Source organism: Beta vulgaris, chromosome 4 (assembly GCF_026745355.1).
Source record: "Beta vulgaris subsp. vulgaris cultivar EL10 chromosome 4, EL10.2, whole genome shotgun sequence".
NCBI lineage: Eukaryota > Viridiplantae > Streptophyta > Magnoliopsida > Caryophyllales > Amaranthaceae > Beta > Beta vulgaris.
Window position 1 is genome coordinate 17701414 of NC_079205.1, and position 21761 is coordinate 17723174.

Consider the following 21761-nt stretch of genomic DNA (forward strand, 5'->3'; position numbering starts at 1 on the left):
TCAAAACCATCCAATCAGTTGGGGGTGCGTTCCATCTAATGAAAGCTTCATGTCTTGCTGTTGTAACCTGGCCTTGCACAACGACAGCATCATCAAGGGATTTCTAGGCCTCCTCAAATCTCATCATTAGGAAACTAATTTAAGGACATCAATGGGAATCTCAGCAGTGTTATTGAAGGCAACAACATTTCGCCAACGCCAGAGCCACCATAAGGTAATTGCAAAGAAAATAGGCCATGTTTCAGGCGCCATAGCATTCTTCACCTGGTATTTGATATTACAAACCAGCCATTGTTTCAAGGTACCGGTTCGGAAGGTAGGGGTATTTGTTGGGCCTCCAACTTGTCTCCACACCTCACGCGCAGCTTTACAATCTCTAAGAACATGTAGGACTGATTCATCTTCATCTTCACATATTGCACACCTTGGGTTATTCGTTAGATTTCTTTTAGCTCGATTAGTATTACACATTAATCTGTCATGTAATACTAACCAAAGGAAGACGGGAATTCGTTGCTGAATTCTTAGTTTCCAGATGAGATCCCAACTGTCATCTTTAATATCATCTTGATTAGTGCGAATGATATTAAGGGCAGATTTGATTGTGAACTTACCATTTGGGGTTCCTCCCCAATAAAGCAAGTCTGCAACAGAAGCATCCTCTTTTAGTTCATGAGAGTCTATTTGTTTGATGATCTCGGGGGGGGGGGGGAAGTAAGTTTGCAAACTCATTCCATTTCCAACCTGTCTCATGGTCCCAAAGTTCCGCGACTGTGACACTAGATAAATGGGTTGGGATATCTGAAGTAGCAACAGTGCGAAGAGGGGAATCAATAACCCATTTGTGATCCTAGAAGAGAGTAGTGGAGCCATTACTTGTGGCAACTCGAGCTCCTTCCCCAATCAAGTTTGCATTCTCAGTATTGCCTCGCCAAACATTTGACATATTATTTTTGGGAGAAAACATGTTTAAATCACAGCGACCTTTACAATATTTGTTGTGTAGAAACCGAGACCAAAGAGCATTTGGTTCAGTTAATACTCTCCAACCCAGCTTGGTAAGAAAAGCAGCATTAATTTGACGAGCGGATCGAAGCCCCAGACCACCGTTATCAAAAGGTTGCTGTAAACGCTCCCAAGAGATCAAGTGTATTTTGCGCTTCTCATCATCTCCCCCCCACACAAATCTTCGTGTTTTTTTATCGATATCATCATAGATAGATCGGGGGATCTTCGCTGTCTGCATAGCATAGTTAGCAATAGTGGAGATAGTTGATTTTGCTAAGGTAATTCGCCCAGCCAAAGAGAGATACTTGGACTTCCACCCCGCGTCTTCGATCAATTTTTTCACAAAGGTAGAAAAGTGTCTCTAGTAACACGACTAGTTTAAGTGGGCATACCTAAGTACATTCCCAAATCTGCAGTAGCTTCAATGCCAAGAGCTTGGCTAATGGTGGCAGTTTCATCACGAGCCATGTTATTTGAAAAAAAAACACTCTAGATTTTATGTAACTTATTTTCGAGCCTGAGGCATAACAGAACCGTTGTAAACAAGCCTTCAAAACCTCAGCTTGTTCCACTGTAGCCTCCGCAAACAAGATAATATCATCAGCAAAGCATAGGTTAGAGAGCTTTGGACCATTTCTACTTGCTCTTATAGGCAGCCATTTGTTTGCAATTATAGCTTCTTCTATGATATGATTGAGTCGTTCCATGCATAAAACAAAAATGTAGGGTGAAAGTGGGTCACCTTGACGAATTCCCATATTTGGATTGATTTGCTCAGTAGGTTCACCATTCCATAAGACACGCATAGAGGAGGTGGTTATGCATTCCATAATTACAGAAATCATGAGTTGGGGAAGTCTGATTTCCGACAAAGTATCTTGAATAAAATTCCACTTGAGTCTATCGTAGGTCTTTTCAAAGTCTATTTTGATAGCCATGTAACCAGTTTTGCCTTGTTTTGTTTTCATAGTGTGAATCACGACCTGAACTATGACAATGTTGTCTGTAATTTGTCTCCCAGGAACGAAACTGGTTTGAGTGCAGGAAGTTAGGTGAGGCATCATTGGTTTAATAAGATTCACTATGCAAGTAGTAATGATTTTATAACAAACATTACATAGTACAATAGGTCTGAAATGGGAGGCTAGCTCTGGAGTATCAACTTTAGGCATCAAGACAAGGAAAGTATCATTTAAATGGGGAGGCAAACCTTTACCTTGTAGAACATCCAGGACTAGTTTGTACACATTATCTGCAACGTTCCCCCAATGTTTTTGGAAGAATAAGGCTTGAAAACCATCCGACCCCTGAGCCTTAAGAGCCCCCATATTCATTACCACTGCCTCAATTTCTCCACGAGTGTATGAACGAGAAAGGCTGAGCCAATCCGAGTTAGTGAAATCCGGGAAGATATCAGCAGGGAGATCAACTTCTACATCCATAGTATCATCCATAAAAAGAGAGCTGAAGTAGTTGACAATGGTGTGTTTCACATCGTCCTTATTATGGAGCCAAACCCCATTCGGCCCATCTTTAATAGCCCCGATTTTATTACGCCATCTTCGAGTAATGGTACTCAACTGGAAGTAGGAAGTGTTGCGGTCCCCATCTCGTAACCAATCGACTCGAGATTTTTGATACCAGTACAGTTCTTCTTGCACAAGAACTTCATCCAGTTCTTTTCGTAATTTAGCCTCCAATTTGATTAAGTCACGAGACCTCGAAACAGCCAAACAACGTTGAACACCAGCTATTCTCGCCAAGTAGGATTTTTTTTGACGAAAAATATTGTGAAAAACAGTTTGGTTCCATTCCTGCAAGTGGCCAGTGGATAAGATGGCTGCGCTCCAGCTCACTCCTCAGCAAAGGATTTCAGATAGGGTACTAAAGGTGCATTCTTGTCCCATTTCTCTCCGACAAAGTCACTGAATTTTTCGTGGGTTAACCAAGCCGCTTCAAAGCGAAAAGGTTTAATAATACTCTCAATAGGGGCAAAACCATTTGGAGAAATTAATAAAGGAGAGTGGTCAGATTGTATAGCAGGGAGAACCTTTGCTGCTGCATTTGCAAACCTTAGACTCCACTCTCCATTACAAAGTGTGCGATCAAGTCTCGCACTCTTCCAAGTTTCAATGGAATTTCCTCTCGACCAAGTGTGGGAGGCTCCAGAAAATTCGACTTCTAGTAGCCCCATATCTTCAACCCATTCGTTGAAACGATTTGATCGATGAGAAGTTTCAGCACAACTTGAATTGCGCTCCCAAGCAAACCTTATGTCATTAAAATCACCCGCTAATAACCAGGGCTTGTTGTAGGTTGCCGCAAAATCCTTCAATTCCCTCCAAAGGTTAGATCTTTTGTTTGGGTCAGAGCTCGTGTAGATAGCAGTGAAATACCAAGGTTGACCTTCAATGCGTTTAATATCCAAAGTGATGAATTGGTCATGTTTAATAATGGGCTCAACAGTGACTAGATCAGTTTTCCAATAAATCCAGATACCACCACTAAAACCTTGAGCATCAACACGAGTATGCCCCGAATAGTTTAGTAACGTAGCAATTTTAGTTGCTTGCGCACCCCCCATGTGGGTTTCCACCAACGCGATTACATTTGGTTTATTTACTCGAACCACTTCTCTTAGAGCAGCCATGAAGGCCCTATTACCTGCACCTTGCACATTCCAGACCATGCAAGAGATAGGCAGGGAGTTTGGAGCTAAATTTGGGATTCTATCTTCCATTAAAAAAGGTACAGAAGGAAGAAAACTCATATAGGCATCAATTAGGAACCGATAGAGTCGAGTGACATTATTTGGGATTAATAGGGTCACTATTAATTCCGGTGGTTCCGGAAGTGGTTCCACCCATGTCTCTATTCTCATCTCCAGGATGTGAGTCAGGGGGCCTGCTATGCCCATATATGGGACTTCCATTGGGTGACCAACACATAAAATTTTCTCCGGGGGGATTTTCAGGGGGATCACATTCGAGGGTTGGGGGGGGGGGAACATGGGTTGATGATAATGGTGATTCATTCTGAGGATTTGGAAGAGGCGTAGTTTCTAGGGACAGAGAGGTTAAATATTGTTTTGGTACTTGGTGTAGGATTTGTTTTGAGACTTGGGGGGTCGGGGTTGTATTTTCTTTTCCAGGCTTCGAGATGGACTGAGAAGGGACGATAGGTTTTTTTCTTTTTCAAAGAGTTAGAGATAGTTGACAGAGGAGTGACTTTCTTAACCTTTTTTTGGTTAGCATCTCCTGTAGATTTAATTTTGGTAATAGGAGGGGAAAGTCCTTTTTTTGGAATATCATTAGGATGATTGTGTTTACCTAAGTTAAAGGTAACATGATCGGGTAAAGGAAGATTTGATTTAGGGGTAGGGTTTCCTAAATTAGTTGAAGTAACTAAGGAAGTTTCAGAGATATGGCTATCTTCCCCTAAATTTATGCTGGGATTTGGCGCGTTATGTTCAGCAAAATCGATGATTTCCTCTAAAGAAGGACTTGGCTCTTCCTGATCCGAAATCACCGCAAAGTGTGATCCTGAATCCATCTCTTGGATTTGAATATTATTATTAGCAGAAGATTTGGCGGGAGTCTTGTGGTGAGACTTTGGGATGCCAACATCTTCTGAATTTCGGAGTGGAGCGGTTTTTTTCGTTCTCGGTAGACGTTTCCTAGTTGGCTTTTTCACCAACATCCATGATCCAAAATCTTGTTCTAATTCAGATGGACATGGTTGGTGTTTCTGAGTTCTAGGCAGCTCATTGAGGTGAACATTCACTCTATCAATCATGATTTCGTCGTTTGAATGTTTTTGGATGCAATTATCCTCCACATGACCTAGTTTACCACACTTGTAGCAAATCATTTTAATGCCTTCGTATTGAATACACCAAAATTTTACCTTTGAGCCAGAATTTGGAGAGAAGGGGTTTTGCTAAATCAATTTCAACACTCAATCTAGTAAACTGTCCTCTATCCGCATTGGCCGTTGATTTATCAACTCTTAACACTTTACCAATTTCGGAGCCAATTTTGTGTAGGAAGTCTTTATTAAAATATTCAATAGACAAATTTGGGATACGTACCCAAGTGGTGAGGACATTAATGGAGGTTTCCTTTGGAATAAAATTGGGAGACCATTTCCTAATGGTGAGAAAGTGTCATCAATCAACCAAGGACCTTGAGTAAGCACAAATTGATAGTCTTCCCTGTTACTAAAACGAGCAATGAAATACTTGCTCCCTATGTCAGTCAAGGCTAACTCACCCTTTAGTTGCCACTTCCTTTTTAACCTTTTCATTAAACCCATATATCCTAGACTGCCATCAAACATACGAATGATGAGAGTGGTTTGCCAAGGTTGGCGAATCTTTCTTTTTTTCCTCTTTAGTGAGGAGGATGATTGGGCATTTCTTAGTCTTCCAAATCATCCGGAGCAGTATCATCATCAGATACTTCATCATCATTCCCAAATTCAAACGAATTACAGAAACTAGAGTTGTTAGATGATTGAGAATTTCTTACCAGATCACGGAAAGAGATCTTTGGTGCCTGATTTAGAGTCGGAAACGGTCCTACGGAGTTTTCCATATTCGGCATCTTGGTGGTGATAAGCCAAGGCGCTATGGTTGTCGAGTTCCATTGATTGATCAGGGTCTTGGTCATCTCGATTGAAAATTAAGTGGGTGATTTTTCGTTGTGGTTTCTTTATAGATCGAAAAATTTGATCTTGTTTCTCAGTGGGTATGGTGGGGGAAACTTGGGGGAGAGAGGAATCACACATCATTTTTTTTAACCTCCGATCCTTTATATGATCACATTACCCTTATGAATTATCTTTTACATGTGTTAAAGTCCACCATTTTAAACGAATCATTATATGACCATTTTCTCAGCAATTACTAGATGCATATTTTTATTATCTCATGTGTTAAAGTCCACCATTTTAAACGGATGATTTACGTATTAAAATTATGTCTTTTAAAAAGTGAAAAGAAATTGATAACGCAAAAACTAGAACAAAATTATTGAATACAGATCCTTATGAGATTTAGTATTAAACACCTGTTCGCTTCGTTCCTTTAATTTTCTAATTTTAGCAGGGTAAGGTGTTGCTAACTTCTCACTGATGCGTTTTTTTCATCTTCAAAAATACGGTTTGATCAAATCCAATCAGAGTTGATCAGCTCTAATAGTTCCCTCGTAATTGCCCGATTTTAAAGATAAAGTTCCTGTCATACCTCATTCCTCTTATACCTTTACTTTTAAACCCAACTCTTTATAATGTTTTTCATCATTATTATGTGCTTTACTATTATTTTAATTCATAACTAAATAAAAAAAAAGAATTAAAAAATAAATTTAATTACTTATTATTAAAGTAGTTGTTGACAATCAAAATATAATATGACCAAGCAATATAACTTTGTTTATTATTTTTCAATGTGAATATATATTTAGAAAATTAGTTTTAGTATTATTTTCAACAAAAATTATTAAAAGAGATGGTCTAATTTTAATATAAAAGTAGTCATAGTCCCTAAATGGATTAAACTAGTCACCGAAAGAAATTAACCTAGTTACTATTGGGCTAATTCTCTTTTTAATATTGGGCCTTACCATTGGATAATTTTAATTTAAATGTAGGCAGTCTCTTACAAGATAAACTCATGATATAATGAGCAAAGCCAGGAAAGGATGTATCATCATATAGATTGAACTTTGTTTATTGAGCAAAGTCAAGTTCGAAATTATGCAAAAAAAAAAAAAAAAAAAATCACAACTTGCTTATGTAGCTTCCGTCAATCAAGGAAATAATTTGCATATATGATATAATTGACGTATTGCTTATTGACTAAAAAGAAAAAAAAATCAATAAAAGAATATAATTTATGTATATGGGGTGTTTTGCAATTAGAGGGTTTGGAGCAAAAAGAGAGGTCTGGATCACTTTTAGAGTTTTAACTAGTCAAAAACTCTAAAAGGGGTGTTTGGTAAAAGAGAGTTTTAGAGAAAATTTTGGAATAAGAACTCTCAAAATTAAAAAGCTCCTATTAGGAGCTTTTTCTTTAGAGGATTAGATAGAAATATGTTTAATGACTTTTTTGCCTCTAATAATAATACTACACATGTATTAAAATATCTATAAATGCCATCTTACACAACTAAATGTCAATAAGTTTTTAGTAATCAGTTACTCCCTCCATTTCATTTTAATTGTTACAATTTGATTTTTTACACTATTCACAAATTTCACTTTGACTATCATTTGTGATTTATATGCGGATGAAAATATAGTAATGTGGGATCTTGTTAGATTCATCATAACATGTATTTTATTAACATGTACTTTTTATAATTTTTACAAATACAAAACTAAAAATATATGTCCTCAAAGTTTTGCATTGGCATGCGTGAAAAGCGTAAGTGTGCAAATTAATATGAAATGGAGGGAGTAATGTTTACCAAACACATTTATATATAAAAAAAGTTGTTAAATCAGAAGTCAAATCTACTAAACAAAAAGTTAAAACTCTAACATCAAACTCTAAACTCTAACAACTAAACTCTAAACTCTATTTGCCAAATAAGACCAAAATATTTTCGGGAGTTGGGGTTTACATATCAACATTTATTTTTGAAAATATAACTTTTTTTTCTGAATAATTCATTTACGAAATTAAAAAATTATAAGGATCTATCATATGTTGATGCGTGATCACGGGCCATTTTGCAAAAAAAAAAAAAGACATTTTTCATGGAGCTTGATTTCTTTGCCAGATATATGTCATGTCAGTTAAACAATATTATTAGGGAACTCTTTGAATCTCAACAAAAGAAAAAATATGCAACTACTAAGTTAAATAAAGTTAGGAGTTAATTAGTTGATCAGTTAAATAAGTATATATTAAGAAAATAATATGAGAGAGTATTATACTTATTATTTGAAATAAGTCATAAGTCAAAATCGTATAATATATTTAGTGGCGATCCAGGATTTTATAGCGAGTGAGTCACCATCGTCCACAACAAAATGTCAATCAATAACCAATGCATCATGAATTTAAAACTTCATAAAAAGTTTCACTCTAGAAGTAATACTCCGATCCAATTTTCCGAGATTTAAACCATATTAATAAAAAAATATGTTTTCATTAAAAAAACCATAATAAAATTAAAGACGAACTAATACAAGATACTCAAAACACGAGTTTTGAAATATAAAACTAAAGATTAGCTAATTTCAAGCCAATGGATACATTGGTACCACAACTTGAAGTTCTTCACCACACCCATCTAAACTTTTCTAATTTTATCAATTAAAACTCAGTAGGATACATACCTCCTTGGAAATTAACAAAAACCCATCAAAAAATTACAAAATCAACCGAAAAAAAGATACATGTAGATTATTATAAATAATGGTGTTCACTAGGTGGCCTAATGCAATGGTGGTGCAAGGCAACAAGATAGGGAGGTGAGAGAGACTGTAGGTAGCGGGAACAAAAGTGGCTCAATGGTTGAGTACGAGATGTGGTCAAATTGTGTGATCTAATCTAATCCTTTAAATGAAGTAGTAGGCAAAGCGAAAAAATTCAATCAATTTTTTTTCAAAAGATTAATAATGGATCACGTGATCCACAATAATATAAATTACATCAACTGCTAAACACATGGGTCATAAGCCATTTTCAAAGTAAATAAATAGATGATTATAAAATTTTAAATCACAAGGTACTATTTATATAATGATTTAGGAAAAACAACATAAAACTTAAATTTATGGAACAAAAATTTCCCGTGCAATTTGCACGGGTCTAATAGCAAATTAAAATTTACATTTATATATATACTTATTTTTTTATTCCTAACTGTTACATCATCTTTTGATAGATGAACGGGTTAGATATTTTCACCCTGATTTTAGGGAAAATAACATAAAATCTTAAATTTATAAAAGAAAAAACTCCTCATGCAGCTGCATGAGTATAAAATTAAAATCATGACTAAGTGGGCAGCTACTAGTGGATGGCCAAATATGATGCATCGGTGGTGCAAGAAGGTAGAATAAGACTTCCATAAGTGGTTGCTGAAGTCGGCGTATGGCTGAGTGTTATTGGTGGTGTGAATTTTGATTTTATTGGAAGCAATAGACAGATCAAATACTATTTCTATCAACTTTTTTAAAAAATATAGGTGGATCATGTGATCCACCATGACATTAACTACATCAGCTATTGAACACACGGGTTATAAGTCAGTTTCTAAAATAATCTCAATACATGATTATGAATTCTCAAATCACAAGTTAATATTCACGAATTTTTTCCTTGAATAATGCAAAAATGGGTTTTAATTCCAGAAATATGCCCAAAAAAAAAAATTCCCTGTGTACCGTCCACGTAGGACGGCACGCGAGATTTTTTTTCTACTTAAGTAAAACCGCTACTATAAATAGAGGTTTACCCTTATAAGCAGCTACTCAAAGTAGCGGTTCTTGTAAAAATAAACCACCATTTGAAGTAGCGGTTAATATTAATTGACCGCGACTTCAAGTCGCGGTTTACCTGGTCCCTGAACCCTCCAGTCCATAGCTTGGTGCTGAGTGATATAAACCGCTACTCCAAGTAGTGGTTTACTGAAATCCCTAACTCCCCCTTAGGTTTGCCAGTTATGGGGAAGCAGCACTGATCGGGATTTTTTCGTACATAAACCGCCATTCGTAATTGCGGTTTACATATGCCAGAGTTTGATATGTGCTTGCAACATTTTGCCCAGGTAAATCGCTACTTGAGATAGCGATTTATGTGTATAAACCGCTACTGTGAGTAGCGGTTTACGTGGGCAAAAACAAAAAAAAAAAAAAAAGTTTCTCGCGTGCCGTCCTACGTGGACGGTACGCAGGTTTTTTTTTTTTGGCATATTTCTGGTTAAAACCCACTTTTGCATTATTCAAGGAAAAAATTCTAATATTCACCACCATGATTTTAAGACAAACTTCTTAAAATCTTCAAATTATAAGACAAAACATTTTCCGTGTAGTATGCTCGAATGCATGGGAAGTTACTGTATTTCCGGAAGCAATGTCGGAGAAAAATATTTATCCCAAGAATGACACTAATCCCTTCTGACTTCACTAAATTTCCTATCAGATTTCAGATACGATAGTTCCCTTTAATTAATGATTTGTTTTGCTCTGACTATAAAAAAAGTCAAGGACAAACTCTGTCGCAAATATATAAATTGATTTGAAAATTTCATTTGTAATTTTTGTTCATCACCACTCATACTTTATGCTTTATGATTTTGTGTAATATGGAAAGCTAAGTCGATGTTATTATGTGACTTCTATACTCCCGTGCATATCCCATGCATTATATGCACGGGTCTTAATACTAGTCATGAACTATTTAAAGAGGGCATCAAGGCAGGAGAATAAGCAATAAAAAATGTGGATTTCAAGACTCGAACCCATGACTTCTCAATTGATATACTAATGCATTAACCAACTAGCCTCCAATACTCATGTTAGTCTTTAAGAGGGAAAAAATCGTTTAAAGACAAGATACTATTTCTATTTTTGAAGACTTCAAATGCACATTGGTAAATAATCCGGGGCATATTGCCCACGACAAGAACTAATTCTCAACTCAAAATCAATTTTTTTTGAAGGGTGGCAAAAGATGCATCAAGTTCAAGTTTAAATTAGTTCTACTTGACTCGCTAACTTGCCGAGTTGAATTGAGTATTGACCGAGCTTTAACAGAGTTGAGTACCCTTAAATCGACTTTTGATCGATACAAACTCGAATAACTCGCAAGTTGTCTCACTTGATTAATGCCCCTAAGGTAAAAATTATGTTGAATTTAAGCATTTTACTATTGATAATAATTAACAACTATAATTTTGGATTTTTGAGTCAAGTACCAAATAACTCAACTCAACTTGACAATATCTCGAGTTGAGCTCAAGTTTTAGCTCATTCTAAGTTAAATTTTGACTAGTCTCCAATAGCAAGCAAGCTATCTCATCTAATAGTCATCCTTGGATATTTGAGCCGCCCAAAACCTTATAGTATTGGAGAGAACCTAACGTATACCTAAGACTATTTTTTTTCTTCTAATTGCTCTTTAACTTAACAAGCATGGGAAGATACTCCAAGTTAAAAATCACAATGATAGAATGTGCAATATATTACATAATGTACAACCACCAGATTTCTTTTTCCTTTCTAATTGCAAATTTGCACCATCACATGCTTCCTAACAAATTACCAATTAAGTGCCTTCAATCTTACGAGGAAGAAAATCCAATGCATTTGGTCCTACATGGGAAATAATATTTGCACTCTTGACAGTTTCATGTACTTGTAAGAATGCAGATATCAATTCCACATATTGTTTACTTGTGGAGGGGGATTTTGAACAAATTAATACAAGCCAATTGAAGTTTATAAAATGCCAAATTATATTAAGAATAATGTGCCACAGAAACAGCTTCACTTCCATGAAGAATGTAGTTGATTATGCAAAGATATAGACCTCATCATATCCCCTCCTGTTACCAAACAGAAGAATTAGAAATGCTTCGTGTTAATAGGAAGCCAAGTTACATATAGATTGACATCAGGAGACAGGAGCTTACCCTTGCTTGCCACAATATGTAGGACTGTAGTTATAAATGACATTTTCAAGCACATCTCGAGCAGGTGGTCGGTTGGGAGATTTCCTTGCCTCACTGCAAAAGAAATTTGGTGAAGTCTGACAGTGCAGCAGTTGGCCGGCAAACAATACATGACCAGATATATTCATATGATTGGGTCATTGCCCTCATTGGGAAGGATGATTGAATATAACACAGGGCATCCCATCCAGCACGCAATGCCAAGTCAACAAAGTAATCGAATCTAAAACAGAACATCCTTTCCAGCGGATGGTCCGTTAACGAATCTAATTGAACATAGTAGACAAAATAAAAAGAAACTGTCTCACATTGTTTAAGAAAGCAAGCGAGTAGCTTCTTTTATCAATAAAAGAGAAAGGAAGGAGAGTATTAGGCACTCTTCAAATAATTCCACACTGATTTAGAGGATGAAAATAGAGCCCATGCAAATCTATAGAAGAGATTGATATTTGATGGCTATTAATTTAAGTTGTTCCACATTGGTTAAGAAACAAAAATTTCATCATATTTTCTACAAAAGAGGAATGATGCTTTAAACAAGAATTTTCACATTGGTTAGTAAACAAAATACAAAGCCTATGTTCTTCATGAAAGAGAATAAAAGCTGTTTTTTCAGAACTGTTTCACATTGGTTAGCAAACAAAACATAAAGCAGTGCTCTCTGCAAAAGAAAATACAGGCTACTGAAAATTTTACCTAACTCAAGATATACAAATTGAGTTGAGCTTTGGGTTACTCTAGCCAATTTAAGCTAAGCTCATCTTTTCAACCTCGATGAGCTTTGAGCTCACATCGAACTGATCAACACACTATTCAAGCTCGAGCAAAGCTTACATATGTTTCAATCTCGGCTCAGCTCAATAACACTCCTATGCATGACGTATGACAAATGAAAATAAATATATATGAATATGAAAATTTAAGTTCATTGAATTATGTAAAACATATCGCTTGAAACTGAGAACACGGTCCATATTCACGTACCAGGATGCTATTAGATCTAGAGCATGAATAGACTACTAGTTAGGTTCAGGCAAGCATTCCTTTATCACATTCTGCAAGTATTGTCTGAATAGTGGAAAATCGGTTAAAAAAGTCAAACTAACAAAATAACACCAAATTTTTAATTTTTAATTTTTTAAAAAGGAAACACACACGCACACACACACCCATGAGACTGCCATATCAGACTCATCAAAGATCTCAAACAGCTTCAATCTAACATGAGATAATCCAAATTTGCGACAATCTTCAACTTAACCAGGTAAATTTTCTCCTAAGACGTATAAACTTTCAAGTCACCATGACTCTGATACTTCCTCACTTAGCAGACTCTTTATTCCTATGAATGAAGCGAATGAAAACCAAATTGGAGGGCATGATAAACCCATAAAGGATGACAATGTTAGTAAATAGTCAGAAATACATACAAACCATGAAAGTTACATTGCTCTGAAAATCAAAATTCTTAGTGCAAGAAGATTGAGAGAGAAAAGATCACAATTTGCATACTACTTATCAAGGAAACAGATTATGCCCCCTATCCAACTAGACAAACTTAATACTTGGGCTACTGATATGGCTAGATGTTGAGACGAATTGAGACTAAGACAGTGATGGCAGTGAATCAAAATTTACCTGATAAAAGAGTTCGCAACATGCTGGGTGACTTGAATCGCATCTTCTGAATGTGGAATCATTGCATAGCCCCATTCAAAAGCATTTTTCTGCAATCAGTCCATCAAGAATCATCCCGTTATGTATGGTCTCACTAAAATGACATATACAATCATCTAAAGGAACAGTTGCATCTTAATAAACAAATAGCTAGGAAGGGAAATATGATATAGCAGTAATGAAGAATGCCCACAAATTTTTCCTTCCCCTACTTTAATATGATGCCTCAAGTCAATATGAATTCTTTTATGTCTGAATTCACAAAGGTGGGAACGTTTAGAGTTAAGACATGAAATTACTTTTACCTTCTAACCCTCTCAATCAGCATCGATTTATTCTGAGGCACAACATCCGCCAGCACATGCTTTTCTAATTTCTCATATAAACTGCACTGAGCTGGCAAATAGGTTGGGTTGGGTCAGGTTTGGGTTCATGCCAATAAGAAATGGGTTGAAAATCCTCAACCTAAACCTAAACCTAAACCATATACTATATGGTAAGACTCAACTTTAACCTAACCTATTTATTAAATTAAACACGCATTTGTGTTTGATAATCACAAACCAAACCTGCTCATGTAGAGTTAGGTGTGGAACCTGTTGTCGAGTCAGGTAAACTTCTGCTAGCGCTAATTGAGACCACATACGACCAACCCCTTTTGTTGTTCACAGATTTTCTAAAAGTTAATAATAATTTTTAGTTGATGTATATGCATATTCAGCGTCTTAGTTCCCAGAGGACTGCTGGTCATGTTCTTTCATGGGTATTAAATTGAGCCAAGGGAGGTCGACAAATAATAAAAGAATTACCTCTGGATGCCACTGGAAAGCCGTGATAGGGTAGTGCTGAGCTTGTACAGTTGAGACATATACCTAAATATTAAAAGAAGCTCAGAAAACTCTACACACGAGAAGCTACAAAATGGAAGTGTAGAAGATGACCCGCAAATCATGTTAAAGAGTGAGGCTGGTCACACCACCTTATCATCTCTGTCTGTGCTAGTTGTTAAAATGTTAAAGAAACTTGACAGGCGTTGATTCCCTTGAAGTGTTTCAGGTGATAAACCATACTGTCGCATTGCAAAAGCAAATCATTGAATGAATACGTCGAAAAGCTATTTAAAAGAAATGTATGGACAAGATCAACATCACAAGGTGAAAGCGGATATAAAGATGTAAGTCATGCAACCAAAGACTATGATTCATATAAGAAAAAAGGGCACATGGGCTGCAATCACAAGTATGCATGGACTCAAGAAAGTACATGAACCAAAGTTGCCCTCAATTGAGTAGCTGACAAAGACCAAATGCCATCTCTAGTTTTTGACTTCAAGATCTGGGGTTTGAAGATAAACTCACTTTATGGTTTTGCATTACAAGGCAATCTGTATTCAACTTCCTCAACAACTCAGGAGGAAACCTGCAACAACAAAAATTTGGGATTATCAGCGCTGGTATTGCAAGGTAGTTTTAAAATAAACTTTTGTTAAAGCTTCTAAATCAAGTCGTCAATAGAGATCTTTAGATACCTAAACAAGTTGTGTGATACATAATGAGAACTGTACATGGTTAAGCATTATACTGCTAGTACAAATGCTGTAAGTATACATAAGCAGCAATAAAAGTGTACAGAATATGAGCTAGACTTGAAAGTAAAGTCTCCATTTTTCCAGTCTCAAAAGGCTGTTGAAATTAGCAAATCTTTCTCTCCAAATAAAGTAAAAATTTCTTCAAAATGTAGTTCAAATTGCATCAAAATAACACACAGGCATATGTGAAAGAGAATAATGAAATAGCTAATGTATCCTTTTGTTATCACTCCCAAAGTGATCATTCTCCAAGTCATGCTTGAGTTGATATTAGAAGGCCTATGTCTAGACAACACAGAAGGAAAAGTAAAGATCATCCATCTTAACTCTACCTTTAAAATCAGAAACAGGATATGAAAAAAGCAAGAGTAAACAAAGACGCCGTTCCCATGTTTAATGTTACGGTTTTTTCACCAAGTACCCCCGAGTTTTCAAAAAATTCACCTGGTACCCTCCAAGTTTTCAAAATTCACAGGGTACCCTTAAGTTTCAAACTACTACATGGGGTACCTTAAATGCCCTTAATGACTAACGGCGTTAACCGCCGTTAGCCTTAAACCTCATTAAACCCTAATTAGACCTAATTAACCTAACTAAACCCTAATTAGGCCTAATTAACCTAACCCTAACCCCTAATTTCAAACCTAACCCTAACCCTACCCCACTACCACCCAACCACCAACCCCTCCCCTCCACCCACCCCACCCCCTACAGCCACAACCCCCACCGCAACCCCCACCCCCACCGCAGCCCCCACCCCCACCGCAACCCCCACCTTCCCTCCCCCACTCCCCGCAACCACCGCAAACCCCCACCCTCCCTCCCCCACTCCGCGCAACCACTGCGCCCCGAAATCTCACCCCTCCCTCACCCCCGCACCCCCACAACACACCCCCGCACCCCCACAACACACCCCCACCCCCGCGCCACCACAACACCACCTCGCTTCCATTTTCGCAACCCTCCCCCACCCTCGTTGCACCACCCTCCTCCAATTTCCGCGTAACGCAAAGTAACCCACAGCGAAAAAATAGAAAGAAGAAGAAGGGGTTCCCGGCGGCGCAAGCGGTGGGGTGCGAAAATGGAAGGGGGTGGTGCTGTGGGGGACGGTCGGGGGCGCGATGGGGAGAGAGGGTGGGGGGACTGCCGAACTAAACTGAGTGGGGGAAGAGGGCTCTTGTGTGGTGGGGGAGGGGGTCTGGCTGCTGCGGGGGTGGGGGGGGGTCGGGCTGCTGGCGAGGGAGGGGGGGGGGTCGGGCTGCTGTGGGGGTAGGGGAGCGGGAGGGGGGTTGTGTGGTGGTGGGGGGTGGTGGTGGAGGGGGGCTGGGTGGTAGTTAGGGTTAGTTAGGTTTTAGGATTTAGGGTTTGTTTAGGTTAATTAGAGTTTATTTAAGTTAATTAGGGGAAATTAGATATTAATTACGGTTAATGACTAACGGCGGTTAACGCCGTTAGTCATTAAGGGCATTTAAGGGTACCCCGTGTATTAGTTTGAAACTTAGGAGTACCCTATGAATTTTGAAAACTTGGAGGGTACCAGGTGAATTTTTTGAAAACTCGGGGGTACTTGGTGAAAAAACCGTTAATGTTATGATGTCCATAAAATTTCAAAAGCATGGGATTGAACGGTTAAAAAAAAATTCCCTATGAATATAACAGTTACACGGTGTAGTTTACTAATATGTACCCACTCCATTTCCTAAGTTCTACTCCCCCTCAAAAAATAAAAAAAGTTCTACTCGCCTCTTTGAAGGTGAACTTTAGACAACTTTGACCATATATGGAAACTTATATACTACCTTTGTTTCTCAATACATGCAACATTTCACTTTCACACATGCCAAGTGAAATCCACTTTTCCTATTAATATCTTTAATAATTGATTATTGAAAGTTATAAATAAATAAATTGATATTTTAATAATATCCTTGAGACTAACCCAACAACATATTATATGATAACATTTGTTTTTTGTACATTAGTAACGAAATGTGGTGAATGTTAGTATATGAAAAGTGCAATATTTCCAATGTTGCATGTATTGAGAAACAAAGGTAGCTTAAAAAGTATATAGTTATGTGGGATCCTGCTAGAATTATATATATATATATATTTAAGATACCAATTTATTATGATATTAACTATTCCCTCCGTCCCTCAATAAACTTTCCATTTCTAATTTCGGCACTATTAATAAGTAAACAAAATCTTCTAATCTATTTCCCGATATATAAGAAAAAAACATAGTCATATGGGGTCTCGTTTGATTCTTCTCATTAAGTACATTACAGAAATCAAACTTTTATAATTTTTACTAATATGTTATTAGAGATATTATTATATTAATGATAGAAAAGGTGCATTGGCAAACGTGAAAGGAAGAAATGGGAAGTCTATTGGAGGACGAAGGGAGTAATACGCAACTAAAGATATTAATGGCCAAAGTTGCGCATTGGAGATCATGCAGGTTCCAACTTCCAAGTGAGAAAAACTTAGGAAAACAAAGGGAGTACTTCTTAAATACCTCTGGAAAACAGTTCCATTAATGTTGATGTTCTTGACAAATTGAAGAGTAGATGGCTGATAACTTGCACTGAAACTTTCAAGGATATTGTTGTCCTATAATCAACAAATATCAAAAGTTAAAGAGGTTATTCGACCAAATTTGTCAAAAACATCCAATTAATATGAACTAGGAAAAGTTTGATTTGGCATCAGATTTTAATAGCATTCTACAACAGTGGCAGTATGATTGGCCAATAGAAACCATTATCATGGGAATTTTTAGTCAATAAGATACACTATGTTCATTCAAGTTATTATCTGAAAGGTTAGAATGATGAAATATATATTTCAGAGATTTATAACCCAAACTGGAAGAAAAAGATGCAAGGGAAAAAAAGAAGATATCCAAAAGACATTGAATAATTTGAGATATTTTGAGCCAATGGTCAGACACAAATATCATGGTCAAAAGTCAAAACAGCTTTAGAAACTAAGATTGTCCGTCTAGAAAGACGAAGGAAGCAGTACACAGTCAACAAAAGTTCAAGAATAGGAAAACATGAGATAACTCACAGTAATATACATAAACAGACGCTGTTGAGCTACAGATGAATCACCTTACTGATGATCATTGTAAGAAGCTCAAACCCCAGGCAGATGGCATAGCAAGGAAAGAACTGCCCTGCGTCATTCTTCTCCAACACTCTCTGTACAATACAAATAACAAAACCTACTGAACAAACCAAGATAAAATTTACGCAGATTATAGCAAATCAGCAGTGTAGGAATAATAGTGATTATTTGGTTGAAATTAGGAAGTTCCAACGCCAATGAAGTTTGATTTCTTGGGAAGTATAAAAAAATGTTGTTTGTTTATGGGAAGTGGAGATTTCCATGAGAAGTTCTACTTACCTAGAGGGGGTAGATAGGGTAATTCCTCCATTTTGTAGGGAGTCTAGTTTCCTTTCTTTAAGTCAACAAAATTACAAAAAAAAAACCCACAGCTTTTCATTTCTAGGGATATCCACTTCCTCATTATCATGTCAATAAAACAAGCACTTAGTTACTTGATTAAATACAGAAATTTGACTTATCCTAAGTCACTTGAACAAGGCAATATTTATTTTCATTATCTTTGAAACTACTGGTTCTTGGTAATTCATGTTTGTCAATTACACTTGGATATCTTACAGAAAGCTACTTATAACAATGTGTACAAAATGCAAGTAGCACAGAAAAAAAGATGTTCAACTTAAGCCACTCCATCTAATTGGTCTTGGCACCTCTTTGTATAATGCATATCGGGAAAATATGTACCTGGACTAGGAACAATTTTTCTTCATCATTATCACAAAGTATCTCAATCTAGATGTTGGGCTTCCAAACAAGATAACTATGTTTCCAAAAAGTGAGTTTGCGGTCCTTGCCAGCCACTTCATATTTCAAAAACTTCTGCAAAAACTAGATATCACAAAGTGACCTAAAGCATGTTGTTTAGGTAGCACATCTTACAGCTTTAATGGGACATGGATGAAGAGTGCATTAAGTGCAACTAGTTCAGCCATTTTTCTTGGCAACTATGTATTTCATCCTAGCTTTCCCTTCTACCATCAATAATATTCACAAAGCAGTGATATTCTAGAAAGTAGAAACTGCAGTGGCATTTGAAGCTTCCTTTCCCAATACTTAATCGGACACAGTGACAGGATCAAGATTTAATTTTCGAATACTAAATCTACATCACTTGATGCTATACTATTGCAACCACCACTGTTTCATAGCAAATCATTTTATCTCACGTGTAGGAACTTATTGTTGGTCAAGCAGATGAACCTCTTTCATTAGCATAAGCTTCTGACCTTTGTTGCATATGCTTATAACATCACAATTAATGATTGCAGCTCTAGAAATTTGCATAAAAGCAACGTTCAATTTCCTTTTTAAGGTAAAACGTTGTCTTCGTTAACTATCATGCAAATGTCTGCTAATTCAGATGTTCATGAACTAATATAAGAAATCAGAATGATACGGACCATGGATATACTATAGAAATCAAAGTTGTTGGAGTACCTTCAGATGTAACAACTTGTGAGCCCTAAAAGAATGGTGGGGGCATATTCAAGGAAGAATGGAGATTGCTCTAGCAGTATGTGCAGGTTATATTGCAACATTATTCACAGAGGACTAATCTAATAAAGATCCATCAAAAAGATATGCTACGCTCAAACATGAATAACTCGACAAAGCACTGAGGCACAAAAGATGGCTTTAACAACCTTTAGACAGAAGGAAAACCTATTCACTATGTAGTACTTCAAAAAGATTTTTCTAGTCAGAAGTGTTTCTACATATAATGTCCGATAAAACACAATGAACAGTGTACCAAGCAGCCTAATTTTCTTATGTTTCTAAGACACAAACAAGCAGGTAAAAGAGAGGAAAAAAAAACACTAATTTATGCTCCATTATCATCATCAAGTGTGTGAGAGGAAGACATAACACAACCCACATATAATTAAAGAAGCAGTTCATATTCAATACCTTGAATATCTCCCGCACAACCTCAAAGTACAAACCCCTCTTTGCCCACCCACCAGTAAAAAGCACCCCATTCACCAACTCCAATTTCTGCAACAACACAAGTCATAAAACAACCAGCAACAGATAACATCACAAAGCTAAAAAAAAAAAGCTTGTTAAAAGAATGAGAAAATTAAAAGTCAAAATCCTCTTATGGCACAAGAAAAGAGCTGCTTAAGTGATCAATGTGGAGCAGCTCTTTCCCATAACAAATCATTTCATTGTCACCTTTCCACTTCCTTAAATGCCTAGTTATTGAAAAATACTGGTAAAAAAATAATATTGGTGTTGAAACCTTTTTAGCACTTACTATCCAAGTCAAATCTAACACTACATAAAACCCATACCAATTACCAAACTCGCTCTTGCACTAACTTACGGTATGTACAATGGGGTTCTCTAACTAATTCTCGATAGAAAGAAAATGAGAGTTATCTCTTATTCAACAATCGAAATTTTGGTTTTTTTTATTATAATTGGGTGGGTGTTATAAAATATAGTTTTGAAAAGTAACTTGAAAAGAGGAGATTTTCTTTTTACCAAAGAAAAGAAAAATTAGACCAACCTCCTACCGTTAAAGACAAAGTCAACCTAATGGAAGAGAGAATAGATGAGAGAGAGTTTATAGCACTTACAAACAAAGTGAATTTCAACACTAAACAAAATCCATACCATCTACCAATCTCACTTGTTGAAAAGTAGCAAAAAAGTGATCACTTTTTTTACGCTACTTTTCCTTTGGTAAAGCAACTACTTTTTATAGTACCTACTAGGCTACTACTCTATGAAATCGAAAGTCAACGCTAAACAAAACCCATAATACTCATGAATTGCTCATAATATAAAGTTGCAAAACACCCAAAAAAAGAAAAAGAAAGACAAAGTGACTTACATCTAAAAGAATATGAAGTGGGTCAGTATAGATGAGAGGAATAACTCTAGCCCCAGCAGATTCAACAAACTTGACATAAGAAGAAGCAATGTAAGAGACATTGGTCCCATTTTTAAGCCTACCAGAGGCGCCATCTCCAGGATGGCTGAGAATTCCGATAACAGGACGGAAATTGAGGGTGGAATCAGGAGCAGAGCAACGTGGAGATGGAGATGGAGGAGAGAGAAAATGATGGTGATAAGATGATGAAGGAGATGACAAATCTAGTTCAATAGGAAGCATGATTGAATTGGTATTGATATTGTGTGCTTCTGCAAGAGTTATTCTTTTGGAAAGTGATGAAGTTAGTAATGGAATCCATAGGTAAAACCAGAGGTTTGAGTGAAGGAGACAGGAAGAAGAAGAAGAAGGGGTGTTTTCTGGGAGCATGATGAATGATGATGGTGGTGGTAGATTAGGTGGGTGGAGTGGATTGTCAATTTGTCATCCATGACTCATGACTAGGGTCAGTGGGTCAGGGTCATCCTTAAAATAAAAATAGAAAAAAGAGATGATTCACGTGGAGACTAGGAGTCATAAGTGACAAGCTCACAACTCACCATGTCGAGTAGATCGGTCAAAAGTCGACTCGAGTTGTAACTAAACGTTTAGATCAGCTTTTTTCTTGAGGGAGGGCTGATATTTGTTTATTGTTTTGTATAGATAAAGGCAAAATTATGATTAATAAAAAAAACATACGACATCTATAGATTCTATAACCATATCAATCTTCACCTAAAAGATCATCTAAAATATTAATTTTAAAGTTTTCATATAAGTTATT

At 36.7% G+C, this 21761-nt stretch overlaps 1 protein-coding gene across 4 annotated transcripts; it reads right to left on the minus strand.

The window, feature by feature from the left end:
- Positions 1-11166: 11166 nt before the first annotated feature.
- LOC104891329 (gamma-glutamyl hydrolase 2) lies at positions 11167-21451 on the minus strand. 4 transcript variants are annotated; one of them, XM_010677009.4, is made up of 10 exons: positions 20939-21449; positions 20008-20094; positions 18084-18173; positions 17486-17580; positions 14732-14792; positions 14353-14442; positions 14183-14245; positions 13335-13423; positions 11658-11750; positions 11167-11570 (listed from the first exon to the last, which is right to left on the minus strand). In XM_010677009.4, exons 1-10 carry the CDS (start codon positions 21365-21367, stop codon positions 11537-11539), a joined length of 1131 nt encoding a protein of 376 aa, XP_010675311.1. In that variant the 5' UTR covers positions 21368-21449; the 3' UTR covers positions 11167-11536. The 4 variants fall into 4 exon arrangements, with proteins under 4 accessions (XP_010675311.1, XP_057250197.1, XP_048498816.1 ...); XM_057394214.1 differs by lacking the exon at positions 18084-18173 and having other exon boundaries at positions 20939-21450; XM_048642859.2 differs by lacking the exon at positions 20008-20094.
- Positions 21452-21761: the final 310 nt, after the last annotated feature.